The sequence below is a fragment of the Diabrotica virgifera genome, chromosome 7 (assembly GCF_917563875.1).
Source record: "Diabrotica virgifera virgifera chromosome 7, PGI_DIABVI_V3a".
Classification (NCBI taxonomy): Eukaryota; Metazoa; Arthropoda; class Insecta; order Coleoptera; family Chrysomelidae; genus Diabrotica; species Diabrotica virgifera.
In genome coordinates, this window is record NC_065449.1 from 138696840 (window position 1) to 138711674 (window position 14835).

The window sequence follows — 14835 nt, forward strand, 5'->3', positions numbered from 1 at the left end:
TACCTTGGCGTTCAGATCGCCCATTACTATGTTAATGGGCGATAATACTAAAGAAGTATAGGTAACTTCAAAAATATAAGTTATGTAGTTCTTGCTTTAAACCATATTATCAGAATAACATTCTGCACATTTATTGAAAATGTGCGTCTAAATATAAAATGTTGTCTTCAAATTTTTAATGACCTCATTAGCACCTAGCATACGAGTTATCAAGTTAACTGCCCTTGTTCGTGATGTGAGTAAGGGGTGTTTTGCCCACTTAGTTTTTTCATTTTTTTCCAACCAAGTAATGTACTTCTACATCCTCATCTTCAATTTAATTCTCAGAATCAGAATATATTTCTTATGTCTCTACTATGTCCTCTTCGCTGTCTTCGTCATTGTCGTTAATTATGCTCTATGCTCTGTTTTTAAACCAGGAGGTGTAATTCAAATTTACTGCGCCATAATGCTTGTTTGTAATTGGTCTAACCCCAGGCAAGTTTACTCCACTGTTATGAAATTTTGACATTAATGACATTTATGAAATTTTAACACTGTTGGTATTTCATAGGTTAATTACTTTTTTTTTAATTAATTTTTAGATTTTTAGTCTGCTTTTATTTTTAGCCCTATTCCTACAAGGCCTGTAGCGCTTAATAAAAAAGAGTCTGCTTTTATATAAAAACCAGTTTTCTTAGAACTTTTAGCGACGTATTAGTACAGTATAATATTTATGGATTATCGCCGAACGCTGATATGATCAACCATTTTTCTTCAATTTTTCAAAAAATTTTCTTCCAAAGTGTTTCTCTCATTGAAATCAGAGACATTTGAACAAGAAAAGTAGAGACTACTTGGGATTCTCGGTTAAGATAATAAAAGGAGTGAAACATCTCATTGCTGATCCATTAACAACACTTATAAATCACTCTTTTAAGGAAAGCATCTTTCCTGATCTGCTCAAGAAAGCAGTGGTGGTACCGATCTATTAGAAGGGTGACAGTGATGACCCATCCAATTCAAGGGTATTTGAGAAATGTATGGCAGAAATGATTATTAAGTATTTTGGATCCAAAAATTTGTTTACAAATAGTCAGTTTGGTTTTAGAAGGGGTCTAAATACAACAAAAGCCATCATGGACTTAGTGACGAAGACTCAAGAGGCTTTCGAGCAGAGCTGCTATCTGTCGGCTACATTCTGTGACCTGAGCAAAGCTTTTGATTGTGTTTCACATGAATTGCTTCTCAGGAAATTGGAGAGATCTGCGTTTGGAAATAGTAGCATTGCAATGATCTCCAATAGAAAGCAGAGTGTGCAGGTGTATAAAATGAGGTCGGCAGAGAGAGCTATAAATATCGGATTACCTCAAGCGTCAATATTGGGACCGCTTTTATTTCTAATTTATATTAATGATCTTCCACTGACAGACCTTACCAGTTTTTTACTTTTTTTGCTGATGATACTACTATTACCTGCAAAGATTGGGATTGTAATGCAGCAATAGAGGCATCAAAACGAGCACAAGCTAAGGTAGAACAATCGTTTGCAGCAAATATGTTGCTAACCTCAATAAAACCCAGTCTTTGATTTTTTCAACAAGACAGCTTCCATTCGGAGATGCAAACAGACAAATAAAATTTTTGGGGGTTTACTTGGATGCAGGACTATGTTGGAAAGCTCATACAAGGTCTCTTGTTGCTAAGTTACTACAGGTCAGTTTACAACAGGTCTATTTTGGGGTCACAGTGCTGGAGCCAAATATGTCTTTCGTATTCAGCGAAGAATAGTAAGGATAATTGCTGGCCTGTCTTATCAGAAAGAATGTCGGCAAGCATTTGTTGCACTGCACATACTAACTCTGCCTTCGCTATTTATTCTAGAGAGTATTGTTAATGTAAAACAAAATATAGATTGTCATCAAAGACATGAGGATGTACACCGATATGAAACCAGGAATAAGCATGCCTTAATAGTGCCCTACACCAGGCTCCAAAGAAGTAGAGACGAACCAAACTCTTATGGTGTAACATTTTACAACAAGCTGCCTACTGAAATTACTGAATTGCCAATTTTACAATTTAGAAAATCACTAAAGAATTTGAATTTTTAAATTTTAACTTTAATGTTTGGAACTGGGTTGTGAATTGTTTAATTGTACTTTGTTTATTCTTAGGAACCCAGAAAGTGTTTGTCCTAATTAATGTATGTATTATTTCACATTATGCCTTGTGTTTTTATATTTGTATTTTATATTTGTGAACCAAAGTTCTACACTGTTTATTTGACGTATGTAAGTACTTTTGTATATTAACATGAATAAATCACTTGACTTGACTTAACCAAAAAAAGATGTATTTGGCGATTTTTCTAGTGCCTTTTTGGGTGTGAATCCTTAAGTTTACTCCTCCTGGTTTAAAAACAAAGCATACCTCTCTATTATGTCCATTTTAACATTAGCCGCAGTAGAAGTTCTTGCTCTCTTTCATATTATGATGCCATTTATAAGATAATTATATTATTAGTCGATAAAAACAATTTTCAGAATACTATATTTTACATTTTATGAAATATAAAGAAAATATACCAACTCTTTCAACGTTTATCTGTGAAATTACTATGTGATTGTTGCTGGAGCTAGACTGTCGCCACAGTATATAGAGGTTCCACAGTAAAACCACTCCTCTGTCGGCGCTGTGATCTCAAGAAGTAATACCGGCAGTACGCAATTGGTAATTCACCAGTGGTGGATGCGGGTTTTCCCTGTTAAAATCCATACGTTTCTATGCGACTAGCAATGCGAGAGTGGGGCAAAAGCGACTAAGAACATTGCGCGGTCGCCATGCGCGACTACAGATTTTCCTTCCAATTTTTCGGAGAGTGGTTCTACTGTTCCTCTTTATACTGTGCTGTCGCACCACGACTTGCTACCACAAACAAACCAACGCACTAATGTAGGTAATATGATACACTAAACACAGTCCAGACATGGTCAAGCAAGGAATACAGAGCACAGCGGTTGGGTTTTTTTATGGGAAGGAGGTGGTAAGTCTTCTAACGACCATACCACGCCGTGTACGGTTAAGGATGACCTGGCATGTGTTGGATTCAGAGTGAGAGGGTCCATCCGCACGCAGTCCCCCAAAGGAGTCATGCTTACGGATACATCATAGCTCTCTGCCTGCCAACTAAATTCCACCCCCTGATCCTGATACAGACCATTATGTGGTAGATGCTCTCCAGACCGCTTCATCACATGAATAGCCTGTCTTCTCTATCTCTCTCTCTCTCTCTCTCTCTCTGTCTCACACGCTTTCTATCTCTTTTTCTTAGTGGCATCCGCTGACATGCCCCTAATGTATAGGGTGACGTTCTTTCCTTTTTCCCCTAACTGGAAGGCCCTTAGTTAGTCCTTTTTATTCAATGGGGTCTCCATGTTTTTTTGGAGACTATCATACCATAAGTGGGGCGTTCTTTTCGTTGTGTTGTCATATAGCTTAAGTCTTCTGAAACGAGGTGTTAATCTGAAACCGAACGGCGGCGGTTTGGTTGGATGGGAATAATTAAAAAACATTTCGCTGCGGAGTGAGTCCACGTGTCAGTAACGGAAGGTTAATTACTTATTTGTTATCATTCCATCATAACAACTTTCAACTTAAAAAACTATCAGAACAAAAATCATATTACCTTTTTAGTCCATTAAAATGTTACATTTTTTAGGCCGTACCTTGCATTTCTTAGAGGAGTCAATTTTATTTCTTTAATGTGTAGGGGGGATCAGTAGAAGCTTAAGTTCAAGTTTTTGGGGTCGCCATCCTTGTCCCCCGGTCGCCATCTTGGAAATGGGGTGCAAAGGGGTTTCGCGCTGTATCTCGTAAACTACCAACCCTACGGAAAATCTAATTATAAATAAAATGTAGAAAATTAAATTTTCCACAATTTTGTCCCTATTACTTTTTATCGTCAAGTGACCAACAAAAAAGATATAACCAAAAATATGTAAATTTTTTTTAACAAGTTTCCTTTTGGATCTTATAACTTTTTTTCATTTCATTTTAAAATAAAATAACATTTTAGCAATTTTGTAGAGGGTTTTTCAGCGAACAATTTCCACTATAAAGTTGTTTAATTCTATTTATTTATATAGGTTTTACAGCGCTCCAAACTTGACCAGATTCTCGAATGCTCATAAGTATACAATAAAAACAAAAGTTAGGCTTACTTTTCTATCTACATATATTTTTTATTCATACAATTTATTATGATTTTAACATTCCTATGCTATTATTAATCTGTTTTTGACCTTTCTTCCCACTATAAAACTTATAACTCTAAGCATATATAGAAAAGGCCCAAGAAGTTGTTTGAGGACAAATTCGCCGCTTCAGAAGAAGAATGACGCAACCGCAAAATGCAAAATTCTTAAGCAGAGCAAAAAAACGATTGTTGATATCAAAATCATAAAGTATGATAAAAAATTAGCCATTCACCACACCGTGGTAAGGATCTCGAAATATAAGCGTTTTTTGGGGTGTGCCGCTTGTATATGAAGTAACATATTTTTTTTCCTATTATATATTTTGAGTTAAAATTTTCCAAAAAACTTATTCATGAACTGTATTTTATTGTTGTGTTGGTTAAAATTATAAACTAAAAAGTTTGTCACTCAACTTTTTTAAGTACAGTAGACTCGCGTAAGTTCGGCCTCGGTTAGTTCGGTCTCCGCTTAGTCCGGCCGGCTCTCTGAGCATTAGTCATACACTTTGCACATCAAAAATCATTAGAAAAGAAAATTCAGAAAAAAACTGACTTTTTTAAGTGTTTCAGAAGCCAAACCACCAATGTGCAATAATATTTTTAAATTTTATTAGGCCTAGAGTTCTCTAAGTATTGTTTTATAGTATTTTTGTAACGGTCTATCTTTTCATGTTATGTCAGAGTATTCCTCTGTGTTGTCTTCTACTTAATGTACAAGTGTTTTGTTTTTGCTAGATCCATACAAACAACAAATGGGCATTTTTTAGATAAGCATCGGTTAGTTCGGCCACTTTTAAGTTCGGCCCAGGGTCCGGTCCCGAGGTGGCCGAACTTACGGGAGTCTACTGTAAACATGAAACTAACGAAATATGACGACAAAATGTTAATAAATTAACAACTCCTTTTTTATATATTTTTAAACATTTTGGACAAATTTCATTGTTATCTACGTACTTCAAAGATGACTCAGTAAAATTTTTAAAAGGAAATATTTACAGCGACCAAAGATACAGCGAGGTAAATTTGAAAAATCATCAAAATTGATTTTTGGCATTTTTGTATAAAATTTATTTTTTTTAACATGTTCCACCAACTCTAGATAAAAATAAACTTTATATTCGGATTCAGCGACCTCTAAAACATAAAAATAGACCAAAATTGATCATTCACCTTAAATTTGATTTTCGTGGTTGGCATAACGGAATGCCGCTCGTAGATAGAAAAGCATTATTTTTCTACGAGAATTCGAGAATCTGGTCAAGTTTGGAGAGCTGTAAAACCTAGATAATAAATAAAATTAAACAACTTTATAGTGAAAATTGTTTATTGAAAAATCCTCTACAAAATCGCTATGATGTTATTTTATTGTGAAATGAACGTAAAAAAAGTTATAATTTCCAAAAAGAAATTTCTTACAAAATTTTCTCTTATTTTTGTTTATAACTTTTTGTTGGTCACTTTACGATAAAAAGTAATAGATATAAAATTGTAGAAAATTTAATTTGCTTCATTTTATGTGAAATTAAATTTTCTGTAGGGTAGCTAGTTTACGAGATACAGCGCGAAAGCCCTTTGCACCTCTTTTTCCAAGATGGCGGCCGGGGGACAAAGGCCTCAACCCCAAAAACTTGAACTTAAGCTTCTACTGAACCCCCCTACACATTAAAAAAATAAAATTGACTCCTCTAAGAAATGCACACTAAATGTAACATTTCAATGGACTATTTACAAAAGTATAAAAAAAATTACAAAAATTGTATTACCTTTTTAGAGAGAAATTATATTAACGAGACAACTTAGCCACCCAAATATTCTTCCATATATTACAGCTTTTGTGTCAGGTCCTGAAGTTTGTGTTGTTAGTCCACTTATGGCTTATGGATCTTGCAGAGATTTGTTAACTAGACATTTTAATGAAGGTAATGTATTTATATACAAATATACAGGGTGTAACAAAGAGGTAAACATAAATTAAATAATCACATATTCTGGACTAAAAATAGTTTGATTGTACTAATTTAGTGTAGAACAAAGGTGCAAATAAAAAAAGTTATAGCCCTATGAATTGACAAAATGAAAATCGATTTTTTCCAATATATCGAAAACTATTAGAGATTTTTTTTTTTAAATGGACATGTGGCATTCTTATAGCATCTTTAAATCTCATAAAAATTGTGTATGTTCCAATTAAATTATTATTGTGGTACCATTAGTTTAACACAATGTTTTTAAAACTTTTTGCCTCTTAGTACTTTTTCAATAAGATAGTTTTTATGGAGTTATTTTGAACATTTGTAAAATCTACTATACCCCATTCCGCGAATATACGACCCTATTGGATAAACGCGACAACGAATATTTTACTGTGCAAAATATGAAGAACGAAAGTAAATTGCAAATTATATTGTTGTTTATTGGAGTAATTATTAGAGCAAAGTACTTTCGTACTTCTTATTTTGCACACTAAAATATTCGTTGTCGCGATAATCCAAAACAGTCGTATATTCGTCATTATTTTTCGAACCCCTTCTATTTTATTCGGTTGACGTTTTCGATGGTTCCAGTAGCCGTCCTAAATAGTATTTAAAGAGACAGTTTGGCTGAAATTGTTTCAGTTGTCATTTTAAAATCGACGGGAGTTTTAGTTTTGTATGCGCATTAGTGTAAAATAAATATTGTACATATTAAATGAATTAAATAAGTGTGTATCATGGACGTATAAATAATTTATTTTTATACGTCCATGGTGTGTATAATAAAAGAATATAAATTAAGTGTTTTTATTTAAATATAAGTTAGTACAAATAATTAAGAAAATGTAACATTGGTGTCATAACTGGGATTCGTAATAATATACAGTGTGTTGCATTTAAGATATGGCATTAACGTAACATTGGTGTCAGAACTGGGATTCGTAATAGTATACAGTGTGTCGCATTTAAGATAAAGACTATATTTCAGCTATCAAAATCAATACAGTTGCAGGTTGAAGAATCACATTTTTTAACCTTCCGATGACCAACTTTTTTTGTTATACGGATGACCAAGGGGGGGGGATGACCCCAGGTCAAAAATGACAATTAACAAAAAAATAAAGTTTTTTTTATGGCATGGACTTTATGTCATTCAGCCAGTCACAACATGAGTATTAGTGTCATGTGTGTAAGTGTCTTGTTACTTCGCAAAGTCGACGTCATTAGCGTAAAACTACTTGGAATTACACATAATAGACGGTATTTTACTAAACATCAACTTCAGAATATATTTTTTATTCGTAAAATATAGGGAATTTTTTTTATTTCAAAATATGAGGATATCTAGAATGATATTAAAGTCAAATAAATAAATAATGAGTTAAAAATTGAAAATACTTTTGAATTTATTAAAGAAAAACATACGCTGGGGCCACAATTTCCCCAGCTTGGTCATCCGAAGGTTAAGATACTCAACTGAAATTGAAATTTTAATCGCGCCTGCTGCGAATCGATGAACAAGGTAAATTTTCTATACGTTAAAGTTATTTGAAAAAGTAGTTCCAACTATTATTCTAACCCCACGTAACAAATTATATGACAAAATTCGCACTTTAATTGTTTCATTATTTGTAGTCAGGAACCTAAGGGAAAGTACGCATATACAAATCATGTGTAAGACCGATCATGACGTACGCGATAGAAACAAGATGTGATACAGCAGAAACCAAGAAGATACTGAGAACATCAGAAATGAGAACGCTGAGGTCAACAACTGGGAAAACACAGAGACAGAATACCGAACGACAGAATAAGAGATCTCTGTAACATAAAAGATATAGTACGGTGGGGAAGACAAAGACGACGAGAGTGGAATCAGCATGTGACGAGAATGGACAGCGAGAGAATAGCCCGTATAGCCAGGGATTCGAAGCCAACAGGCAAGAGACCAATAGGAAGGCCCTTTAAAAGGTGGCGAGATAGCTGGCAGTCAACATCACAGCTACAAATACAAGCTCAAAATCGGTAAGAACAGGCCAAGAGGCCTATTATAAGAAGAAGAAGAAGAACCTAAAATTCCGGTCTGGGTCTACATCTCGGGACAGCAAATTGTAGGTTTTAGGTACATTTTCCGATATCTCTATCGCGAAGCAAAATATTGAAAATTTAAACTGTTTGTGGTGTCGTAGTGGGCTGCGTTTAAAATTTAAATTTTAGTTGAGGATCTTAAAAATGAGAACATTCAACCTGTATGACTGTGCAAAACTTCAAATCTATATTTATTTTGATAGACGAAATATAGGACTGTCTTCATCTTAAATGCGACACACTGTATAAATATATAATAAAATAAAAGTAAATTCGTAATAAATAAAGTGTGTTACATATCCTGGGTTCACTCACTGTATGAGTTGCGTGTTAATGACTTGCTCAAGGAATTGGAAGATAGGAATTTGCATTCTGTTGGAAAAAAGACTAATTTAGTCCAACGTCTGAAGAATGCCCTGCAAGAATAAGGTCGTGATCCAGAAACGTGTGTTTGAGGACAAGCATGTTGCTTTGATTTCCTCAGTTTCGAAGCTAGAAAATAAAGTTTCTTGTGATATAACATGACGAAAAGAAGAATGTATATAATTTATTAAATTCAAAATACATTTTACTGCGGCCAGAAAACAGAAAAAATGTTAATTTGAAAAATAATCATTGCTTTTTGCTTAAACTAAATGTTCAAACTGCTAAGAGGCAGGTGGGTGGCAGCTTTAATATTGAATTTAAGCGAAAAACAATATTATTTATCAAATTAACATTTTTTTCTGTTTTCGGACAGTAAAATGTATTTCGAATTAAATAAATTATGTACATTCTTCTTTTTGTATCAATTAATTTAATTAAAAAATTTTTTTGGGCACCCTGTATAAATAATTATGTTAATGTTTATATTCCTACCAATATATATATATATATATATATATATATATATATATATATATATATATATATATATATATATATATATAGGTATATAACCTTCCAAATGCGCTATCACACGACTTCTATTCTTATTTAAAAAATCATCGATTGCATCATCACGCCCAGATAGATGACGTCACTAGTATGATATATATTCCAAAAAATTATAATTTAAAAATAAAAATCGACCTGATTCGTAATTTATCTCCAGAGTCGCCCATTCTCGAGAAAATGAATTTATTCCAACTCAAACGTCCTCACAGTACCTATAACTTCAGAAGCTTATATCTTAAAACCATGATTTTTTGGGGCTACGCGCCCATTGAGTCTTTTGTTCTACATATTAAGGACTACTAGAACCCAAAATTTCAGAGCATTTGACAGAGAGCCATTTTCCATAAGGTTTCTGCGGGGTCCTTTCTACGGACATAACTTCGTTGGGAAATACATGCTAACATCTCTAAGGTAGCTTCTGCTTTCAACGATATGATATCGTCGTTAAAAACCAAGTTTTTGCTTTCGAAGAAAAATGAGAGAAATGGAAAAGAAGATGGAGGAAACAATGGGAGTAGACAGATAAATTAAACTCAATCCAGCAGGGATAAGCGATGAGCCCAAATTCAAATTAGAGCCACAGCCGTTAGTTATAGTCTAAGATACGAATATAGATTGATCTGTACCCACTTGCTTGCCGGATAAAACATTTTTTTATGAAATTTCATACATGGACAAATATTTCTAGCATGGGTTGTCTATCAAAATCGTGTCATAGCTATCCTTAAGGGGGGACCGTAAAGGTTGAAATCAATATTTCAATCACATTTTTTTTTGAAAGTATAGTAGAATTATTTTATTTTTAAATCAAATAGGCATATTCAGTACAATTCATAGATTATTCAAGGAAAAATATTGAAAAATAAGTCAACGGTGGCAAATTTTTAAAGACACCTCAAAAAAAAATGGATTTTGCGGTGGACTCATCAGAACTCAGAACGCAGTCGAGTTTTTAGTTTGATCGAATTTTGACTTTTTGGTATCACTCAGAAATCTAAACAACGATTTTTTTTTGCAAAATAAGGAGAAAATCACCCTATTTATTATTGAACAAAAAATAAGCATAAAACAAAAAATATCTCGACAGCGTTACTTCAAGGAATGTCTAAAGAAAATATATACAAAATTCCAGGTGGGTCGGTCAAGTAGTTTTTGAGTTACAATGTCTACAGCCTTTGAAAAAGGCAGTTTTGAGGAAAAAGCGTTTAAAGTGTTGTCAACCTTTATTTTCAATTCCTTTTTTGTCTGTCAAATCGTAAAATGATGCACACCGGAATATCTTTTTGAATCGTGGAGTAATATACAAAAGAAAATAAGAACAGATGTTGACCGTTGTTCACTACGTTCAAGCGTGCTGGCGCGAACCTGCTGCAAAACGAGTAAAAGGTAGGGATGTCGCAGATGCCGTCGTGCTCGAAATAGAGCAAGTGTTTTATAGCCCATTTATTCACGAATACTTTTCACTATTTTTTTCATTGGTACACTTTGAAAGCATGTATTATTACTAAAAAAATAGAAATAAGAGCTAATAATGTAAAATAGTTGAATTTGTGATGTACATCAGAATACTTTTTGTTGTTATGGAAATGAATAATAATGAATATGGAAATAAATAAGAAGAATGTTTCAAACATCATTGGGGTGCCATTAATGGAAGTACAACCTCATTGGCTTCCGAGAATGTTGGTAGTATTAATTTGAACAGCATTTCCTCTGATTTAAAAAACGGAAGTATAAATATTTCAAACAATACCTGCCAACTGTAGTTTTCACTTTCACTTAAAAGATTAAGATTTTCAAATATTTGAATAAAGTTTTTGAAACATTATTTGTTAGTAATATTTTATTCATATTTTATTTATTTGACGTTACAAGGTATGTACTCCTGTCAGTTCAGATCAAACTGTTGATATATACATGGTAACTTTAAGGCGGCGTTCATACTCTTAAAAGATAAGCGATATATCGTAAACGATATACGATACGCACAAATAGATACTTAAATTAAATAGTTAACTAATACTTCTTTTAATGTTATAGTTGTTAGCTCACCTCATTTGTAGTTTTAACGCTGTTGTGTCGTATTGTGTGTAATTTGTTTATATTTATGTTTTTTAGCTTATAATTTATTTCACAAAATAAATAAGAGCTCTGTGTTGGCCTGAAGATGGGACACAAATAAAAAATAAAAGATTGTGAGTAATGACCCTTTTCATTACCTAATTGTGTAAATTAAGAGTTTTTATTTAAATATGACTTAGTAAAAAAATAAAGAAATTAAACGTAACAATATTATGAAAATAATATTCTATAATTGTACTTAACCATTTTAAAATATGTGGTGGATTTTAAAATAATGTTCAACATATCTCGATAAAAACTGCCTTATTGAAAAAGTACTACGAGGCTTGCACAAACAAGATGTTGCTGCCATAAGAAAGCCACATGTCCATTTTCAATAAAAAATCTCTAATAGATTTCGATATACATATTGGAAAAATTTGATTTTCATTTTGTAATTTCAAAGGGCTGCAACTTTTTTAGGTGCACATTTGTACTAAGGTAAGCTAGGTTCAATCGAACTATTTTTGGTCCCCGAATATGTGATTTAATTAATGACCTACCTTTTTGTTAGATCCTGTATATTTTATTTGATCGTGATCGTGATCCTGATATTTTTCAATGATCTGTATTTTAGGACTACTGGAGTCTGCTATAATATTAATTATAAAAGATGTATTATCTGCATTAGTATACATTCATAAAAAAGGTTATATTCACAGGTAATGTCTAATTATATTATTTTTCAAACATTTACATAGAACATGAAACCATTGTCGATGCAAATATAGTACTTCCACTCTAACTTTTCTCATGTACGAAATTATTCACACACTAATTTTAATACTAGGTCTCTTTTTAACTCACAGAAACTAGTATCGCAAAATAAAGCCGCTTTTCCATAGAAATTACAATAAGTTAAACAAGGATAAACAATATCGAATGTCTTTAATAGCCTATGAATTTTTACGTGTAACGATATGATGCCACGACAAGCGATGAGCTGTTTTACCAGAGACGACCGGAGGAGCATCCGTGTTGCCGCATAGCGCCGCTGGGGGAAATCGAGGGAGTAGTGGCAGCTAGAGCATATTTAAGGCGAGCCAGGAGATCAGGAGAATGATAAAATCAGTCGTGGCTAGTGAATTGAACTAACCATGGCTCAATAGCTGCTGCTAGCGTATTGAACTAGCATTAGCTGGCTTGCCAAAAGATGCACCGTATGTGAGGTGGGACTATGCCTAAGCGGACGCCACAGTAGTGACGTGGGTCTTGCCATGATCGTTATCGCAGTAGGCGGTAGTAGCGAGGAATGATCTCCGGATCGGAATATAGGGCTATGTTGATTTAACGTAGCGAGATTGTTATTGTATATAAATATACTGTTTATCGTATTATTTTAATGTTGCTATTATGATCGGATAACTGTAATAAAGTAGTTTAATATTGTTTTTCCTTTGCAGAAGACGGAATTATATTTTATTTTATTTGTTTTAAACTGTATATAATTATCTTTAATACATTTACTTTATTTTTAACTTGTGTTTTACTGAGTCTGTCGTCTTGAAAGAACTACCCGTTACATACGTTTATAATTTTCAATTACACAATGACATTGAGAGTTTTTTTATATATGGTCGGCCCCATATGAAAAGTGCCTAAGTCCAAATTAACAAATTTTACAGGAGTCAAAAAACCGATTTAAAGAAATATGCGTAACTCCCTCAAAAGTCTCCAAAACTAAACTGTGAAAAATGCTTAAGTCCCAAAAGAAAAAGGAATGGGTGTTTTAAGGATAAGAATGCTACTTAACTGTATTTAACACAAAAACTATAATAATATGATCAAATTGAACTTACCTTCAATAAGTTTATTTACACTAATTCCTTTATAATACTTTTCTTGTAGATATAACACAGCAGCAGCAAAAGTACATCTAACCTCAATGACGCACTTTGGCAAGTTTCATGTGATTCACCAACGCCGTGGAGTTGGGTAGAATTCTTTTTTGTGGTTCTAGCGACATCTATTGACTTTTTTGAACTTTTTTGTCTTGCTATGCATGCGTACCATAAATATTAATCAGATGGCGCAAAAATCCAATTTTTGCTTATTTTGGGACTTAAGCACTTTTCATATGAGGCCGGCGATATTTGCATTTACTGTTTATTTGGTTTTCTAAATCAATAAAGTTTTATTTATTTATCAATAAAGTTTATTTGGTTTTATATTTATAAAAAGTAAATATAATATTTCACTTTAATAAATGAGGAGTTGGAATACTGACTTTTGGTTCCCGAGACAAAGGCGAGTATTAGTAATATCGGAGTGTTGATAACTCAATTTGTGAAAAATTTGCACTTGTATCACTGTTTACCCAAATGTACGATATATTAAAAATATTAATAATTTATTTATGTAATTCACTCGATAGTATTACTTAACCTTAGGTAATATTATATCTTCTTCACAATAGCACACAATACACAATAGCACACAATAGTAACTTTGTTTTTGTGACTTTTTTTTATTTATTTATTGCCGTTCTATATTTATCTTTATATTCTTAATGTTCTGGTTGGTGTTCAAACTGTTTAATGTTGAGTCCATCAATCTCCTCAATAGTGAAAAAAAAAAAAAATTAAACACTTCCATAAATTAACTTTATAAAATCCTTTCACGTAATAATAGTCATTTCCTAATTATTACCACGGACACTCTGACAGTACGTACCAATGATCTACACATCGGCGTACGTTTCATTTTATTTTTTTATTTAACATGTTTGAAAATGAATCGTGGCGCATGGGAAAAGTTAGAGTGGAAGAACTGTAACAACACTTTTTGCAGTTTTTAAAAACTTTTTATAGGAAAATATTTTTATACACTTTTTACTACAAAAACACGCTTACGTCATTCAAGATTTCTGAAGTCAGAGCATTGCCAAAATATTAGAATATGACTTTTATTGTACAGTGTTTATTTTACAGTGAGAAACTAGGCATCATTACTTGTCAGAGATGTTTTTTTGTTTTTGTTTACTGTATCAAATAATATCTATAATGCTTTATTCTTATTGACAAGGTCAATCGGTTTTCATTTCTTTACAAAATATGTTAATGATATGCCCCGAAAATATTGGTCATAAATTATACCACAGATTCTGGGGTCAAAAATAGGTTGATTGAACCTCACTTACATATATACAATAGTGCACACAAAAAAAGTTACAGCCCTTTGAAATTACAAAATGAAAACCGATTTTTTTCATATATCGAAAACTATTAGAGATTTTTTATTGAAAATGGACATGCGGCATTCTTATAGCAGCAACATCTTAAAAAAAAATTAAAGTGAAATTTGTGCACCCCATAAAAAATTTATGGGGGTTTTGTTCCCTTTAACCCCCCCAAACTTTTGTGTACGTTCCATTTAAATTATTATTGTGGCACCATTGAACACATTGTTTTTAAAACTTTTTTGCCTCTTAGTACTTTTTCGATAAGCCAGTGTTTATCGAGATATTTTGAATATTTGTCG

The 14835-nt window shown here is 32.8% G+C and overlaps 1 protein-coding gene across 2 annotated transcripts in view; it reads left to right on the top strand.

Moving 5' to 3' along the window:
• Nucleotides 1-14835, top strand: part of LOC114331030 (STE20-related kinase adapter protein alpha) — a 66774-nt gene that overhangs the window by 14663 nt on the left and 37276 nt on the right. For both annotated transcript variants that reach the window (XM_050656070.1, XM_050656071.1), the window contains 2 exons: nucleotides 6009-6156; nucleotides 11933-12017. In XM_050656070.1, the coding sequence (XP_050512027.1) occupies nucleotides 6009-6156; nucleotides 11933-12017 (233 nt within the window). The remainder of the gene's footprint in view (nucleotides 1-6008; nucleotides 6157-11932; nucleotides 12018-14835) is intronic.